This window comes from Mustela erminea, chromosome 1, assembly GCF_009829155.1.
Source record: "Mustela erminea isolate mMusErm1 chromosome 1, mMusErm1.Pri, whole genome shotgun sequence".
NCBI classification, from domain to species: domain Eukaryota; kingdom Metazoa; phylum Chordata; class Mammalia; order Carnivora; family Mustelidae; genus Mustela; species Mustela erminea.
The window spans coordinates 100,108,131-100,126,308 of NC_045614.1; the positions used below are offsets into that span (position 1 = coordinate 100,108,131).

General features: G+C 52.0%; 1 protein-coding gene across 4 annotated transcripts in view; it reads right to left on the minus strand.

The window, feature by feature from the left end:
• The window catches only part of MYLK (myosin light chain kinase), a 179,420-nt gene that overhangs the window by 54,657 nt on the left and 106,585 nt on the right, over positions 1–18,178 (minus strand). For all 4 annotated transcript variants that reach the window (XM_032335320.1, XM_032335309.1, XM_032335301.1 and 1 more), the window contains one exon: positions 8,989–9,075. In XM_032335320.1, coding sequence (XP_032191211.1) covers positions 8,989–9,075 — 87 coding nt within the window. The remainder of the gene's footprint in view (positions 1–8,988; positions 9,076–18,178) is intronic.

The following is an 18,178-nucleotide window of genomic DNA, read 5'->3' on the forward strand; positions in this document are numbered from 1 at the left end:
TGCTGTTTGCATTAGTTAGCACTTGAAGCTGGTTTGGTTCCTATTAGTAAAGACAGTTTTAAATGTTAATGAAGTTCTATATCCTCTGCCATACGTATTTTATACAAGCATCTGCTGAAATCCATTAATTGGGCACAGGGCTCAGAAGGACACACTTCCTGGGTCGGAAAGCAGAATCCCCGATTCGAAAACCTGGTTTCTCACAGAGAGCGGGGCTCAGCGCTTGTAGCCTTAACCCAGGATCTCACTGTCCTTTCTCCCATTGGGTTCTTTCCCCAGCCAAACACCAGCAGGGCACCTCACACGGTTTCCAGGTCATGGGAAAAGAGGGAGATTCCCAGGTGATTCACCAGGCTCATAAAAACCAGACGTGGCCAAGGTAGAAGCAGGACCCGAGCCCCCTGCTGCCCAGTGTGTGGCTACATTCTCCCTGTTGCTTCCATTCCAGCTCACTCTCTGCTCCATCCCCAAATCCAGGCCCTTGAGACCCTTCTCTGTCCCCTTGCAGCAAGGCAGTGCACAGAGGCTCTGGAGCTGGGCTTGGGTTTAAATACTGCCCTGTCGTTCCCTGAGCTGTGGGACGTAAAGCATGTCCCTCAACCTTTCAGGGCTTTGGTTCCCCCACTCCCAAGATATGAAGGGGAGAAGGAAAATTCATTGTAAAGCATTAAGCTACGTGGTAAAGAAGTTACAGGACAGAGTGCACGCTTGAATACCAGCCCCCCACCCCAATACCCCTCTTCTCCAGATGGACCCCCAGAGGACTTCTCGTTGATTCCTTCACCTATTCAAATGCCACACTGCGTCAGCTGAGCTCTGCAACGACACGGAATTGCTCACACTGCTCCTGGAGCTCCTTCTCCCAGGGTCCTCAGTGGAGGTAACACTCTTGCTGGTCCAGATGCTTACACTCGCAGCTCCCCTTGGGTTACTAACTAGCTTCCTCTCCTCTGCGGTCACCCATCTTATTATCTTACTATTAATGTCAGCCCCGTGTCTCATTCCCTTCTTCAACACCTTACACTTTTGCACTAGCCATTGTCAGAGACGGATATCCTAGAAGGAAAATAAAATCCAATGATCTTTGCAAATCCTGTGGCAGCTATTGGCTGCATGGTCAGGCTAGCAGCTAACATCCTCCAGCTGCCTGCCCCCAGTCCATCCTTCTGAGGAGGAAGGAGCTCAGTCCCCTCTTCCAGAGAGTCAGCCCAAGGGAGCCACTGCTCCTGGCCTAGCTCTGCTCCCCGAACTCTGATGCCCTTGGGGTACTTTATTCACTGCTGCTCTCAGAATGCCTCTTTCTATCCCCCTCTCTGCTGGCTTCATTTTACCGGGAGCCCAGGCCTCTCTCCTCAGCTCACCTATACATCCCACTACCTGACTCTCCCCTCCCCCGACACATAGCGCAAACCCAACATCCAAAAGCGAATCCAGGATCTTTTCCCCAAACCTGCTGCTTGCCCCTCCCGAGGGCCCCTCCATACCATCTGCTGTCACTAACATCTCTCCATTCCTTCCCCTAAATACCTCCTTGGTCTGCCACTTTCCACATCCCCACTGTCACTATTCTAGTCCCGACAGTACCACCTCTTCGGCCTCTGGGGCACTGTCCCCGCCCTAATACAGCCATCATTCTGAGGCCATCAGTTCACTGTTAAACCTCTCCAATGCCAGCCCCTGCCACTGAGGATCGAGTCCAGCTCATCTCACAAGGGTCTTCGAGATCCATCCCCAGCTCTCATCCCATCTTTTTTCTTACTCTTCCCTCTTGGGGATCTCAGTCATCCTGGCCCTCGATTCTCAATGTTGGTGGTTTTCCAAATCACATGTGCATTGTGAGCACCTGGGAGATTGGCTAAACAATCTCTTGGCTGCCCCTAGACAGCTCTTGGCTGTCTGGGGCATGCTGATGCTGTGGGGCCCTGCCTCACCCTTTGGAGGGGGCTGTTCTATCCCCCACACCCAATGCCTTTCCATTTCTGTAGCACCAGCCTTCTGGCTTCAGCTCTTGACTGCCGACTCTGGTACCTTCTTCCGGAAGCCCTCAGCTCATGCATCACTAGGTCCATGCTGGGCTTCACACCCCTTTGAGGCGGTCATGTGTCAGCACTCATCAGAGGCATCACGACTGCAACATGCAGACCCCACAGCAAGCTTCCCAGGGACAGGAACAGGGCCCATTTTGTTCATTATTCGTACACCCAGTGCCTAGCACGGTACCTGGTACATGCTTAGAAAGTCATTAAAGGAATGAGCACAGCTCCTGAGATCTCTGTTAACCTGGGAGTTCCCAAGAACGCTCCACCCCAGCCCTGCAACTCTGATCCTGGGAGAGAAAGCCGTGGAGCTGGAGTCCCTGTGCAACTTTCCATGAGAAGGAGCTGCCTCCTTGCTCTGTCACCAACTAAATCAAAGCTGTTGGGTGCAGAGCCTTCCACTCTAAAGAGGAGACTGAGACTGGAAGACGAGAAGCAGCCCAGTGAAAGCATCGTGAATCAAAGCCCGAGCTTGGAAGCCTGCTGGGAAACCAGGGGCAGTGCTGGGGAGGCCGGACTCCCGACTGAGGAACCCACAGACTGCTTCTGCCCCAGCCTGCCCAAGTCCTGACCGACTCCTGCCCTGCTGAGCCTTCCTTTCACACCGGCATAGGGGAGGAGGTCGGCGTCCACAGAAGTTTCCGGACTGCTCTGTTTGAAGGTACAGGAGGGCCTCTCCCATGAATCAGCGGGGCAGAAGCCCTGAGGAAAACTTAGGAGATATTTACAGGGCCTGAAGTGTGGGTCTCTCTGTGTCAAAGGATCTGAGACAATGGAAGCAAAGGAGAGTGAGGGAGGTAGCAGCAACAGCCTCGGGTACATGGAGGTCCCTGGGTGTCTGCTTCTCTAGGGACATTTCCCTTTTTAGGTAGCTAACTAAAAATAGACATCAAACCCTTTGCAGTTCCCAAAATCAGCATTAACTTTTCAACCACAGGCTCCTGAAGGTGACGCAGGCTGGGTGAAGGACAGAGGGAACACTTAGGCTCAGGGCTGTGTCAGGGAAGGAGGGCGGCTGTGGGGACCCAAGGAGGGAGAGCCAAATCCCACTGCCCTGCACTCGGGCAGATGCAGGCTCTGGGACATCCCCCAACTTCCTCACCAATGGCACACATGGGGCCTCTTCCAGGACGTTCTTATAGACAGACCTATGGAGGATTGTGGGTCACTTCCCCAGAATTAATTCCCCAGAATCTGGGCAAATTTCCTAAACACATCCCCTTGTAGCAAAGGCTGTCACACAAGAAATTCCAGAGGAACACTGCTCTTCTTGTTATAGCAAACACTCACCCCCCAGGACACAGAACGCCAGGATGGTTGTGCAAGCGGCACCCAGCATGGCCAGGACAGCAGCACCAAAGTCCTCCCACTTCATGGGATCACGGGAGACAGGGGAAGACTGGGGAAGGAGCTGGAGGCAGCGGCCCAGAGTAGGGCGAGGGTCCATGGTGTCACAGGGTCCATGCATGGCAAGGTGGGGGGGGGTGATATTAGGCACTATCCCTCCTCACTGAGCAATACTTTGGTAGAGAGACACTAGGAGTTGGTGCCAGCTTTCAAAGGCTGTGGAAATACCCCAAATTTTCTTCCAGGAGACCCAGTATCAAGCAAATCTGGATGCCAGATCTCAACCTGTCCAGCACTTCCTTCTAGCTCTTTGAATCCTATTGTGGCTTAACATTCCCCATGACTTTGGGACAATATTTAAAAGAAAGCTGGGATACTGGGGGAATCTTTCAGGAAAATGGGGCACTAGTCTGGACATCCAAAGATGCTTTCAAGTTGACTTGACTTTTTTTTTTTTTAAAGATTTTATTTATTTATTTGACAGAGAGAGACAGAGCGAGAGAGGGAACACAAGCAGGGGGAGTGGGAGAGGAAGAAAGCAGGCTTCCCGCCAAGCAGGGAGCCCAATGTGGGGCTCGATCCCAGGACCCTGGAATCATGACCCGAGCCGAAGGCAGATGCTTAACACCTGAGCCACCCAGGCACCCCAAGTTGACCTGACTTTTGGTTTCAGAGAGACACACACACGGGAAGCCAAGGCAAAACTATCTAAAAGCATAATCTGGGATGGTCCATCACTGTATTGAAGCCAAAATGACGAATGTCAGGCCAGTGCCAGGCAGGGAATACGAAGGGGTGTCTGGTTTGCATCATCCCCAGATCCCAGAAGTACAAGAGAGGCAGGGACCCTTAAAGCCTGGGAACTCATGAATCTATCTAAAAAATCAAATGTTTATTATCTCTCTACCACAGGCTAGGCATGGACATTTCAGAAATGAAGAAGCCCTAGTTCCTGTCCTTAAGTTATCAAAGTATCCTATGCTCATTTATCTCTTTTCTAAGAGACCATCAGCTCTACAAACTGATAGGAGGAATCCCTGAGTCCATTACCAGCAGGCACTGCCGTGTCCGTATTCTCCAGAACCAGCTCCGAAGTCCCATCAATGCCTCCCTCACACAAAACACTATGCAGCTGGGCTACCTGAGGCCTGGACCTTCTGCTTCAAGCCTCCTCCCCATCGGGAAGTTTCTGCTACCGTGTAACACCAGCCATAATCACTGAAGCTTCAACACATCCCACAGGAGATGATTTGAAGGAGGGTCAGCGGACCTCATCTGAACTGTGTCACTTGACAAAAACAACAACAAAGGCATTTCATTGAATGGACTGATGTCAGAGCTGGAAAAGCCTGGGCTCAGTTGGAGACAGTCCCCATCTGACAGACCCAGAGACAAGTGGCTTTGACAAGGCCACATGTTCAATCAGAGGCAGAACCAAGACATTTGTCCCTTGCTTTCTAGCCTAGTGGCTTCTCTGGCTATGTCTTGTGTCTGAGCACTGCTGCAGAACCGGGCATAGTAAAGGGGCGCCTGGAGGTCCAATAAGGATGCTTCCATCTCCCTGTGCCTACTCAACTCAAGCAGTCTTGGATGCATCTCCCCTCGGCCCATGCACTTCTTGTTCTTTCTCCAAAGGTAGGAGGCAATCACTCTGGACTGGAAGAGTGGATGGGAGTGTTCCAGAAGTGTGACAGTAAGCTCCCATCGAGGGGTGAAAAGTAGCATTAAAAGGAAATCATGACAACTGACAAAAACTGAATACAGACCATGCATTAAATAGTAGTATGGGTTTAATGTTAAAAGTCCTGATTTTAATAACTGCATTGTGCTTATGCTCTTAGGAGATAAACGATGACATGTGTGAAGATCAAGGGCATGATGCCTCTACTTTATCCATACATGGTGTATGTACATCTAATCTATATGACACATGTTGAATATGTGAATATAAACATAGCATATCTATATCTGCATGAAAACCTGATGAATGGTGAATAAATTCATATGAATACATACATAGGGACAACAGAACAAAACGTAAATAATTGGTGGATCTAAGTAACAGGTATACAAGATTTCCTTGTACTATTCTTACAACTTTTCAATAAATCTGAAATTCTACCAAAATAAAGTCATAAAAAAAAATTCTCCAGGGGCGCCTGGGTGGCTCAGTGGGTTAAGCCGCTGCCTTCGGCTCAGGTCATGATCTCAGGGTCCTGGGATCGAGTCCCGCATCGGGCTCTCTGCTCAGCAGGGAGCCTGCTTCCTTCTCTCTCTCTCTCCGCCTGCCTCTCAGTGTACTTGTAATTTCTCTCTGTCAAATAAATAAATAAAATCTTTAAAAAAAAAAAAAAAAATTCTCCCAAGGGGAGGCTTGGGGCAAACACCCTGACAGGTCTGGGATCCCAGCGAGCATGGCAGGGGTCCCCCTCCTCATCCCCTCAGCTCCCATGGCAGCAGACCCCTGCCCTCGTGGGCTGGGGGGAACACAGCCCAGGTGTGTGTGGACAGCACAAAGTATGCCCCTGAGACCGGCAAGCACAAGGCTCTGCAGCAGGAACATGGATCAGGGTTGGCCTCAATGTTCCAGATCTTATCAGCTATCAGACCCCAGGTGGAACCATTTAGTGCTTTAGGGCTCAGTTTTGCTCCTCTGTAAAATGGGAGCAACTACTCGTAGCTCAGCTGAGTGAGCCCTGCCTGAAGTGACAGAGCCTAGGCACCTCACCTGACACCTGTCACATGTTAGGTAGGGGTGGGGTGCTGAGCAGGTGCTATGTGAGCACATGAGTCGGTGGGGGCTTGGGGGTGGGTGCCCATAACATTCTTTCTGGCATCTGTGCAGTTCCTCCCTCCAGAGTTCCAACAATGTTACCACTGCACTTCAACCACACCACATTCCTCTCTCCTTCCTAACCTGGCCCAGAGTTCCCCGCGTCCCAAATCACCGCAAACTGCCACTCCGTGCTCCTGGACTTGGGACTTGGTGTCTGGCACGTTAGTTGTACTTCTGTCCATTTCCTCCCACCCCGCCTCCTGGGTTGGCCAATGGACTTGGTTTTCCCCTCACGATCCTCAGCAGGACTCCTAGCGGCTCCCAGGCCACTGCGTGGACATGGGTCGTCTACCTTCATACCTGACAGCTCGCACTCAGGACTGAACAACACAGCTGAGGGCAGGGCGGTCATGTGGGGAGGGATCTGGCTATGATCTGTTTGACAAGAAAAACACTTGGCCTTCCCTTGGTTACTGGCAGCAGAGATGGATTTCCTAGTTAGATTAGGTACTTCCCAGTGCTTGAAAAAAATGAACACACATATACAGCCAGAGCTCTCGGGGACAGAAGAATCTGGGCTTTTTCATGGGATCAAAGACATCTGGAATGAGGGACGGCTATGCTAAGAGAAAAAGGCAAGCTGCAGAGGTGTCCAGAATGCATGATGTATTTACATCTTATATGTAAATGCTCAGAAAAAAACCAATTATGAATATAATTGAGGAGGTGAGTAGAACTAGAGGTAGACAAAAGAGGGCTTTCATGTTGTCCCTGGAACATTTCTATATTTTTTAGCATGTTTAAGGAAGAATGCATGCATATTTAACATATGTAATTAATAAATACTATAAATTATCCCAAAAAGTGAGAATATAATTGCAGGTGAAGATCTAAAAGACACCATCTCCATTTCCTATCTCCGAGCAGCTGCCTTCTCAGGAGCCTTCGGGAAGGAAGCTCCATGGTGTTCTAGAAGCAGCCGGAGAACTCGACAGGTTTCTGAGCACAAGTGTGTAAGCGGGTGGAGGCAACCAGAACTACTCTGCTAAAGCTTTCAATGCCAAGGGGGTGATGGGTGGGGGTGATGAGAGGCTGTTGAGGATGGACCATTCAAAGTGGTCATTACTGTGCATACAGACACACTTTTCCAGTCCTTTGTGGGGTTAGATATCTGTCCTGTCTGTAACTGTGACACCAAGGCTAGAGTTAAATTCCCCTTCTACACACAAGCAGTGTCTGCTGGAGTTTGTTCAGTCATGAACGTGTGTATTTGCTATGGAAAGGAGGATAAGCAGTTTCCGCCAGCCCTGCCCCTCCCTCTAAGCAGTACCACTGACTGAACCCCACTCCCCACTCCCTCAAGACAGAGGGTAAGAACCTTGGCTTCTAGCTCGGCTTCCAGCATCTCGCTCCCTCCCTGAAGACTGGAGTCTGGGGGCCGGTATCAGAGATGGTCTGAGGACCTGGGCATAACGGGCCCCACTTAACAGAGGCAGGAAAGGAGAAGCCCTCTGCTTCACAATCCCCACAGTGCAGGCACGCCGTGCTTCCTGCCTGACTGACCACATGCCAGAATGGCCCAGGAGCTTGAACAAATACTGAAGCCTGGATCCTACCCCCAGAGATCCTGATTTAACTGAGCCGGGGTACCCCAGCAGCAGAGGTTTCAAAAGCTCCCCAGGTGAATCTAATATATAGCCGGGGTTGAGCCCCCATCCCAGAACTGGATGATGACAACTTGATCAGCCTTCCCCACAGACTTCCCTCCTCCAGCACTAAGGCCCAGCTCTCGGGGCCCAGCTGCTCCCCATCTCCAGCCTGTATTCTCCTGCATGACTCTCCCCTTAACACACACCTCACTTCCCCCAGGATCAGCCTGGAAAGGGTGTCCTGGAGCTGAGGACAGGAGGCCGCTGGTGACGCGGCTCAAGCTTCCCGAGTTCCTGCTTCTGCCCCCAGGAGGGGGAAGGACTCAGGCCCCTATGTCACAAGCACCCCATTCTCTTCTAAGATCCCATTTTCTCATAACTCCTAGAGCACGGGCCCCAGTCATCCTCTTGGAAAAGAGAATCACCAACCTATTCTTACGAGGTTTTTCTTACAATTAGGCGTGCATTTCCAGAAACTCATTAAATGTCCACTCCTGATCACCTGAGCTCCTCATTTTGGTTAAAAATCCATTGGACATTACAGTTCCAGTTCAGCTACCCCATGTGCAGAAGGCTGAGCTCCCGCCCCCCACCCCGACAGCTGGCTGGTATATGTATGGGGAACCCAAGCTCATCATTCGTAACGTAAATATGTAGCTCAGAAAGGAAGAGAATAAAACAAAGTCACAGAACTCAGCCTTGTCACGGAAAATGAGACTCAGCCTTTGAATTAATCAAGCTTAATCACTTTGCCCTATTAGTATGGGTAATTAAGAGACTGCCTTCTTCTTCTTCTTCTTCTTTTTTTTTTTTTTTTAAAACACAGAGTGTATGGGGGAGGCGGCAGGTATGACTGGGTGGTGATGAGCGGTGAGGCTCACTTGTAGGGACGGCGGCCACGGGTGGTAAGGTCAGAGCTATAGCTTGGAAAGGTCTACCCGGCAGGAAAAACTCACCTGGGAGGAACTGGGAGAAGGAGTCTTGGTGAGAAGTAATGAAGGCCTGAGGGAGGTGGCGAGTGGTTGTGGACGTGCGGAGGCTGGGAGAGGTGGGCCGTGCCAAGTGGCCCCTGGCCTGGGCACCGGGACTTAACGGGGCTCGCCGGGGTGCAGGCAAGGAGGCTGGGGCTCTGACGCTGGCCCGCAGTGCTGGGCCACTGAGGAGCTGAACAAATACTTACTCTCTGTTCCTAGCACAGGGGGAAGAGAGCTCTTGGGCCTTCGGGCTTTCATCTCCGGGGCCTTGACATTCTCCTTGGTGGGAGCATCTGGAACAGAACAGGTAACCACAAACATCAGTTGGCTGTTGCCCAAGGAAATGAGCCAAGAAGGCATCTCAGTAAAAAAAATCCCACCCTGACCAAAATTAGAGCCCCCCCCCACTGCATCCCGCTCCCCATTCCACTCTGGGGGCCCTCAGTGCCCGCCAGGCAGACGGCGCCTGCCATGGGGCACCTTCCTCCACAGGAGCACCAAAGAAGGAGCGTCCACTCCACTGCGCCTTATAAATCAGGTGGAGAGCACAGTCGCCCAGGCAAGACGGATGGAGAGGCTCTCCTGGGAGCTAGTTCACACGTTCCCTTCTGTGGCAGGCACGTGCTGCCAGGAGTCACGTCCTGGCAGGGCTGGAGCAGAGTCGGTGCCCTCTGCTTACCTCTCTCCCCTCTGTTCCCTTCACTGGGCCTTCACTCACTCGGGCTCACTGCTCTGCATTTCCCAAAGCCTGCTCTACACAGAGAGGTCCCTCACACAGGAGGAGGAGGGGACGGGACCCATGCCCTTGGCTCACAGCCTGAGAGGCACCTGCACCTTCTGATTCCTCAGACTACCTTCTACATGTGGCCACTGACAGACCCCCAGACCACACGGAGGCCTGGGAGCAGGCAGCCCGCACGCCTCCCCGGCCCGTGTGGAGCCTTGGACCCATTATGGGAGCTTCTATACTCCTCGTCCAAGTAGACCCCACGAAACCCTGTGGAGCTGTCAGGGTAGACCTGAAATGGGATACGCATGGGTGCACGATTCTTTAAGCTTCTCCTTCACCTTCTCCGTCCAAGTGGGGAAAAGGCCAGGGGAAACTCTCCCTTGTCAGGGCAGCAGAAAAACATGGCACGGGGCTGGGCATAAAAGGCCTTACCGGGCCCGAGGAGACTGGGCTTCAGGAAGTTTTGGGGAAACCACCCAGGAACTTGGATAAGAAGCAGCTGGTTAAAGAGCTATCACTATGTTCCAGTATTTTCCCCAGGAGCATTTCCCCCAAAGGGAACACTCTTCAGGGATGGCTGGGAGCGAGCCTCCCCCTCAGAGCCCCTTCCTGCCATTCCCTTTCCTGCTCCTGACAGAGGAAGCTCAGAGGGAGGAAGGAGGAGGTGGGACTTTCCAACCATGCTTGGGCCGCATTCCTGTGGCTTGGCTGGGGAGGAAGGGCCATCTTGCTGTCCTGCATCCTAGATGGTGCAGTCCTAGCTGCTGACACGTGCTCTCTCCCAGGCTGGCTCCTAGGGGTTTGCGGGGTGGACACAGGTTGCACGGAACTAGGGCCTGGGGACGAACCCTTTCCCAGCACATGGACTCCTGATACTCCCATCTGGATGCATTACTCCTTCTAGATGGTATTTGTGTCTCTTTTCTGCCCAAGTAAATCCCCCGACGAAGAGTCAAGCTTCCTTCCTAACCAAAAACCTGCCCACTCCCGGCGACAGCTGGGTAATCCAGGGACAGAGGCCTGGTGCAGGCACCGTCCAAGCACGCCGGCAGTTCCGAGGCACATGGGCCTCCAGGGCTGGGGAGACTATCTCCACAGAAGTTCAGCCAAAAGCTGTACACATGTCACTACAGGAATGGTGAAGCGTAGGCCTTAAGAAGAGCTTCCTAGGGGCGCCTGCGTGGCTCAGTGGGTTAAAGCTGCTGCCTTCGGCTCAGGTCATGATCTCGGGGTCCTGGGATCGAGCCCCACGTCCGGCTCTCTGCTCAGCAGGGAGCCTGCTTCCTCCTCTCTCTCTGCCTGCCTCTCTGCCTGCTTGTCATCTCTCTCTGTCAAATAAATAAATAAAATCTTTAAAAAAAAAAAAAAAAAAAGAAGAGCTTCCTAGCAGCCGGTGTATGACAGGGAATGGTCCTGAGGGGACACAGCCGCAAGAAGTCCTTTCAAGAGCACTTGCTAACCCGGCCCCCTTCCCTCCCTCCGTGCCTCACTGTTATCCTCCAGCCACCTCTGTTAGAGCAAGAGCAACCCCAGACGGTGAGTCAGGGGTCCTGCCTTCCGCCGCTGACACTGCCTGTGTCCGGTCTCCTCAGCAGGTGGCCCATATGCCTGGGTCCGTATGCATAATGGGTGGAGGGGCAGAAAGTCCCACCGGGAGGAGATGGGATGATTTCACTTCCCCACACTGGGTGTTTTCCGCAGGCCTAACCGTCATTCCTAGCTACAGAAAAATCCTCAGTACACGTTTGTCAACCTCTGTGGTCCTCAGCCGTGGGCTGCCAATTAGCAGCACCTGTGCCCAGGTATCTCACTCCCCAGATCGGGGTTTCATTGGTCTAGTTAGGGGCCTGGGTGTCAATAAGATCCAGAAGCTCCACAGATGATTTTAATAGGGCACTTGTCTCTCTCTCCAGGCCATGTGTGTGCACACGTGTCTATGTATGCGTACGTATGTGTATGTGCCTGCATGTCGAGAGGTGGGGGTGGGGCCCAGGGAGGGTCTCGGGGACTAGTCTAAGACACAGGAATGCCGACCAGAGCTTCCCCTGATGTCTGCAGATCGTGCCATACTCCAGGGCATGGGGTGGGTCTAGGGTTCCCTTGTTTAGGGCCCTCTAATCAAGACCTGACAGGCACCAAGGACAATTTACAGAGAACTGCACCCCAAAATGTGTTTGTTTCCCCCTTTTTCAAGGAAGAGGAGGAGAGAGCCAAGTGTGCACAGAGTTCTATGTTCCTCGGTTTGAATACTCCCTTTGCCAGTCTTTCTTCTGGTGAGTTCTGGGACCTCACAGGAGGGAGATAAAGAAGGATCAGGGTAGTTGTTGTTTTAACTGATGCATAACTGGAGGCATAAGCCAGCAACGGATGAGAGGCCTAGTGCTCCTGGGTCCCTAAAGAAGAGATGAGAGACTATGAGAGACTGAGTTCCCTTCTCCCCTCACGGGGTTGTGTCGGCCTTCACCTCCAAGCATCCTTAGAGCACAGACTCAGAGAGGAGGGTTCTGGTTTTGGTCCTGTCACCAGCAATCTTGGGATCACAAGCAAATCATTTCAGCCACTTTGGGTCTCTATTCCTACATCTGTACAAAGGAAGTAACACCTATTTTCTCTACCGCACAGTGTTAAGAGACTTAAAGGACAGAACGTATTCAGTAGTGCTCGGGAAAGGAGAAAAGTGATCATTTACCTACTAACTCATTCCTCCTGCTTACCACGTTTCCTCACCTCCCTCCCAGTCTGCTTTAAAATTCCCCACCTTCCAAATGCCCTGGCTGACCAGCCCCCACCCGCATGTTGCCCATTTCCGGCCTCTGCGTCTGTCCTCAGCTTCTGAGTGCTGGCCTGATACTGACGTGTGAGTACACTACCTTGTCTGTGCACCAAGCTTTGTTTTTAGAAATTCTGTGCACTCTATCTTTCCATCTGACCATGAGGAAAGGGACTCAAGTTTCCCTTTCAAGCCAGGCACACCCCCCAGACTTGGAGCACCCCCCCACCAGGGCTGGGCCTGGCCCCCTCTTCCCTTGGCAGTCCTCCCGCCCCACGGGGGCTGTGCGAACACCACAAGCCACTAGCCCTCCGTGAGAACAGCAGCGAGGGGCAGGCTGGAGGGACCGTGCACTTAATCAGAACCAGCTTTATGATTGCACGGCTGCCCAGGGGATAAAAATAATAGTCACACAAGTCTAAGAGCAGCTTGTATTTTCTATTTTAATCAGTTGGTGATGAAACCAGAGTCCATTTCTAGATCGGGGCCCCAGGGCTGGAGTCCATGGCTGGCCTGGTTGTGCCCCCAAAGACGGATGGGGGAGGAAGATGGCAGTATGGAGAGGTGGGGGGCCTTGACATGGAGTGGAAAATGTGTCCTTATATGGGCAACGGCTCACCCCTTCCACTCCTGGGCTAACTCCAGACCCAGCCCTCCTTCTGTCTTCCGCAACAGGCCGGTTCCCTGAGATACAAGCCCAAGGAAGGGGGCTTCTAGAAGGGGGTCCCAGCTTCCAGGAGCTCCACAAGGGGGCAGGGCAGAGGGGCAGACCTCCTCCTCTGCCCGACGGCAGGCAGCAAGCTGGCATCAACAGAAGAGAGGGTGCTCCAGGCGGGAGACAAGCCCTTCTCTGGCTCTGCTGTTTGGGGCCTCTGAGCCCTTGGGCAAGCTCCCTGACCTTTTCTGAGCCCGACCTTCACAAGGAACGCACGAATCACACCCCACCTGAGCGAATGGGCCAGGTTACTTAGTTGTGCCTGGCACGATGCTACGTGCTTTAACTGTTTACTTCAGGTTGAACCACGGCTTTGGCAATACTCAAGTGTCTTTAGCCCACTGGAACAGCAATTTTATTTAGTTCAGTCTAATGCATGTTAGCTGCCGGCGACCACCGGAAGGACAAATGTGAAAGTGAGAGCAAACTTGTTACTATGGCAAGGACTCAGGCCAGTGAAAGAAGGGTGCATCGAAATCTGCTCGATCAAGATCAGAGGTGCCTGACGGTCACGGCCGCAGGTGGCGCAGTAGTGAGGCTGCAGGGTTCCTGTTTAAATGCCCAGCCAGCTAGTCATTAGCTGCGTGGACTTCAGCAGGCCACTCAGTCCCTCATGCCTCGATTCAGGCTTCTCTACTCTCACCCCACAAGCCCCCTTGTCACAGTTACGAATCACCTCTGGGTTGCCAAACCCAATGGCCAGTGCTCAGGCTCACCTTACTCTCCTTGGCAGCCACATCTGATGCACTGATCCCATCATTCCTTTCTTATGGAAGTGGCCACCGTTTGGCTTCGGGGACACCGCTTCCTCCGGGATCTCTTCCTATCCCACCATGCCTATTCCTTCTCCGTCTCCTTGGCGGACCTCGTCCTGCCCTCCTTCTCTTCCTGCCCCCTCCATCCACATCCACCCTAGGGACCTTGTGCAATCCCAGGACACTCAGTGGCCTCTTGTGTGGACGGCTCCCTATCACCTGCCTCCCACCCCGACCTCCTTACCCAACTCCAGGTTCATCTAAATGCCTGCCTATGTGACATGCCCACCTGGACCTCTGAGGGACATCTTAATCTTCACAGGGGCAAAATTCTTCATTGCCTCACCCCTTATGTGCCCATCCAGAAAGTAGTACCAGTGTTATTGGGGCTCCCGCATGAAAACCAAGTCGCCTCTCACTTCCCTTTTCTCTCTCCACTTCCAATTCATGAGCAAATCCTATCAGCTCTTACTGTGAGAAGAGATTCTGAATCTGATCACTTCCGCCTCCTGCATGGAGTCTAAGCTGACATCAACTCCTGCTGGGCCATCCCAGCAACCACCCAGCTGGTCTCCCTGCTCTCCCTCTTACCCATCCTGGGTCCGGTCACCGTGGTCACCTCTGGTCACAATGTCCAGAGCTGGCCCACCACACTTAGAATAACGTCCGGTCTCCTGTCACAGCCCACGGCCTGGCAGATCTCACTGCTGCTCCCCCTCACCTCACTTCTCACCTCTCAGCTGCTGCTCACGGCTCAGCCCCCCCCAGCCCTTCCTGCTTCTGGGAACGCATCAGGCAGAGTCTCCACTCAGAGCTTCTCTCTCACCCTTCCCTCTTCCTTCCAGACTCCTTCTGGCTTCTTCAGACCTCTGTTCCATTGTCACTTCTTCAGAGAGGCCTCCCAACCACCCTCTCCAACAGGAGCATTCCCGACCCCACACCCTCCTTAGCTTCCTTCGTAGCACCTGCTACTGCCTGAGATTAGCTGATAGACCTGTTCATCTGTATTACTGTCTCCCCCTTACTGAATGTAAAGTCCTAGAAAATGGGAATCTCCTTTTTGTTCTCTGCTTTTAACCTAGCCCCTAAAGCAGTGCCTGGCACTGAGATGAATGATGGCCCACTGGAACGTCACCTCCTCCCACACATATGCACAGCCCTCCCTGGTCACAAAGCCCTCAGTCTCAACAGTAGTCGTGGCCAGATGCCCTCAGCCAGGGTGGTTAAGGAAGGCAACCTAAGCTGCCCTGTCCTGGGATTTTGGCCTACGAAGAGTTTTGTTTCCCCACCTCTCACCTGGGTCTGAGAGGGAATGGGCCAGGTTCTGTGTGTGGGGACAGGACTGGGGACAGAGAGACAACCAGGCAAGCAGCCTTCCAGTTGGCCAAGGGCAGGCTGCAAGGAAGGATGGAGGGACTTCCCAGTGGGAAGGGCTGTGACTAAGGGAGACCCCATGTCTCAGAGCGCGTACACTGACATGTTACTCACCAGACAGCGAGGCCATGCTGGGCGGTGGAAAGGGTAGGCTCCAGACCCAGACACACCCCGGTGTGAGTCCTGCCGAGGTAACTTGTGTTCTAACTCGCTGCATACAATGGCTCCAAGCACACGGGCTTTGGGATCAGAGACACCCAGAGTCGTCCCCCCACCTCCTGCCCTGTGAAAGTCAGTGCGACCTGGGAAAGTTGCCAACCCTCACCGAGCCTCAGTTTTCCCACCTAGGGATACCCTGCCCAACTGTTGTATAAACTCCAAACGCACGAGGATCTCTGGCCACCGCACACCTGGAAGGTCAGCTCTTGGGGGAGTTTTCTGGCAAGTCCTTCCCCACTCCGGGCTCAGGTGGTTTTGGGTGTATGTTGACACTTGCCTCCTGCTACACTTGGAAGGAGCACGGGTGGGACCAGAATTCAGATAGTGCAAAAGAACACCCTTTCCCTTGGGTAAAAGACCCCTACAGCACGATTAAGAAAGCCGGACATGGGGGCACCTGGGTGGCTCAGTGGGTTAAAGCCTCTGCCTTCGGCTCGGGTCATGATCCCAGGGTCCTGGGATCCAGCCCCGCATCAGGCTCTCTGCTCGGCAGGGAGTCTGCTTCCTCCTCTCTCTCTCTCTGCCTGCCTCTCTGCCTACTTGGGATCTCTATCTGTCAAATAAAATAAATAAAATCTTTTAAAAAAAAAAAGAAAGAAAGAAAGAAAGAAAGCCGGACATGATGAATTATAAAAGCTACCGCCCTCTGTTTGTACTATCAGTGGGAAAAACAGGAGTACGGCTAATACTTTGGCTAATATAACCAAAGTCCTCTTTATGAGGCCCTGAAATGTATCACTGCATTGGCCGCAGGTGGATAGTCTTAATGGTGTTTGGTGCCATGTGAGTGATAGCTCGTGACCATCAGGGGGCAGGGCCGGTGTGACGTCAGCATGAGCTACAGCCCCCTCCTCTAGATGAGAGGGACCCCACTGCCCCTTGAGAGGGATGCATTCCTATCCAGAGGCTGAGCAGGCAGCTGGAGTTTGAGAGAGACAGGAAGACCCCACAGCACGAACGAACTTGCAAATTCAGTTACTCCCTAGGGTAAAGAGTTCTTCCATGTACTTTAACGTATGACTTCTTTCGAGAACTTGATTTAAAACTATGGGCTCTCTCTTCAGAAAAATGCTCTAATCTACAAATGCACAAAATTCTGTATATCATTTCAAAGGGTGCATGGACCGCCCCCACCCCTGGCCGGGATCTTTAAGTGAGGTACAATGGCCTTGGGGAGCAGAGAGAGCTGGAAGGATCAGGGGATGGAAGGACTCCTCAGCCTGGCTGAGGAGAGCCCAGGAGGGGAAAATGTGCTGCAAGGTAACAGGGAAACTACAGTCCTTTGTCTAGAGGTGGCTCGTGAGGGAGAACTAAAGCTGGACAGGGTGAGAAGACCACCTACATGTGGGGCACTAATACATCTCCAAGTCCAACAACAGGGAAAAGAGTGCGTGTGAAGGAGGCTGCCCTTTTTCTCCTTGAAAAACAAAAACCAATTAACTGAGAGTCCATCCTGTTATCTCAGCTGGTCTCCCTCCAATCCCTTTGCTGGCTCTTCCCTTAAGACCCAGCCCCTAGTCCGCAGCCCTAGGCCAAACTAGAGATAAATAAAGGTGATCAAGATTAGGGAGAGTATAAGGGAATCTGGTAGAAGGAGACCAGCCTAGGGGCAAGAAAAGTCCCATAAGTTACAGAATGAATTCCCCAAACCTTTAAAAAAAAAAAAAAATCCCCAGATGTATTCTATAGGGAAAAAGAGAATTTTATTTTGAAAACAAAGTTTGCTTTTAAAAATAAAACGTTTGCTGTTTCTCAAAAAGGTGCTGACATTTCGCAGATAAGGAGAATGAATTACTATCCTCCCTTTAGCCAGCCATGTAAATAGGACCCGAAGAGTCCAAGGATTCCAAAAGCAGATACCCTCAGGAGCAGCCTGGGCTTCCTTCTAGATTGGTCGGATCCTGCAAGGGTCCCAAGTGCGGGCTGGTAGAAACAGGCTTTTGGGGTCACGTTCCCAGAAACACTTTTTAAACTGTGGCACCTGTCTTAAAAGAAGCAGGAATCGGGGACGCCTGGGTGGCTCAGTGGGTTAAAGCCTCTGCCTTCAGCTCAGGTCATGATCTCAGGGTCCTGGGATCAAGCCCCGCATCGGGCTCTCTGCTCAGCAGGGAGCCTGCTTCCTCCTCTCTCTGCCTGCCTCTCTGCCTACTTGTGATCTCTGTCTGTCAAATAAATAAATAAAATCTTTAAAAAAAAAAAAAAGAAAAAAAAGAAGCAGGAATCTGACCTGGGAGGGTGACAGCCAGGGCACACATGGGAGTACTGGACAGCAGCAGCCCCTACCAAAAGCCGCAAAACATAGGCTTCGAGCCCCACTCTGAACAGACCATACGTGGGTTTACCAAATCTGCTCTGGAGACTCAGAGCCCTGGTGACAAACCCAGCACAGAACTCCAGGGAGACCCACACAATCCTCTACCATCTCACCTTTGCGGCTGGCTACTGACTACTGAATTTGTTTTACCACTGTATTTTTTTTTAAATGTCTCTTTTCAAGGCTCTTTTTTCTTAAAAAAAAAAAAAATACAGTTTCCTTTTCTTTTCTCCCATTCCTAATCGATCACAAATCTTGATTTTCATGGCCACAAAATTTGATTCTAAAGCTGAGAATGGGGACTCAGGGTCCGCATCTTGGGGAATAGCAGGGAAACAGGATGGGACTTCATAACCCAAGTGATTATATTCCGGAGTCAGAAGAACAACAAAGCCTTTGAGTTGCCTTATTTGGACGCTCGTTTTTCACGTGTCACTCATAGTTACTAACCAGGCATTTCAAGGGTAAGAAATGATTTCCCCCACACTATCTTTTTCGACAGTTCCAGGCAAGTAACGA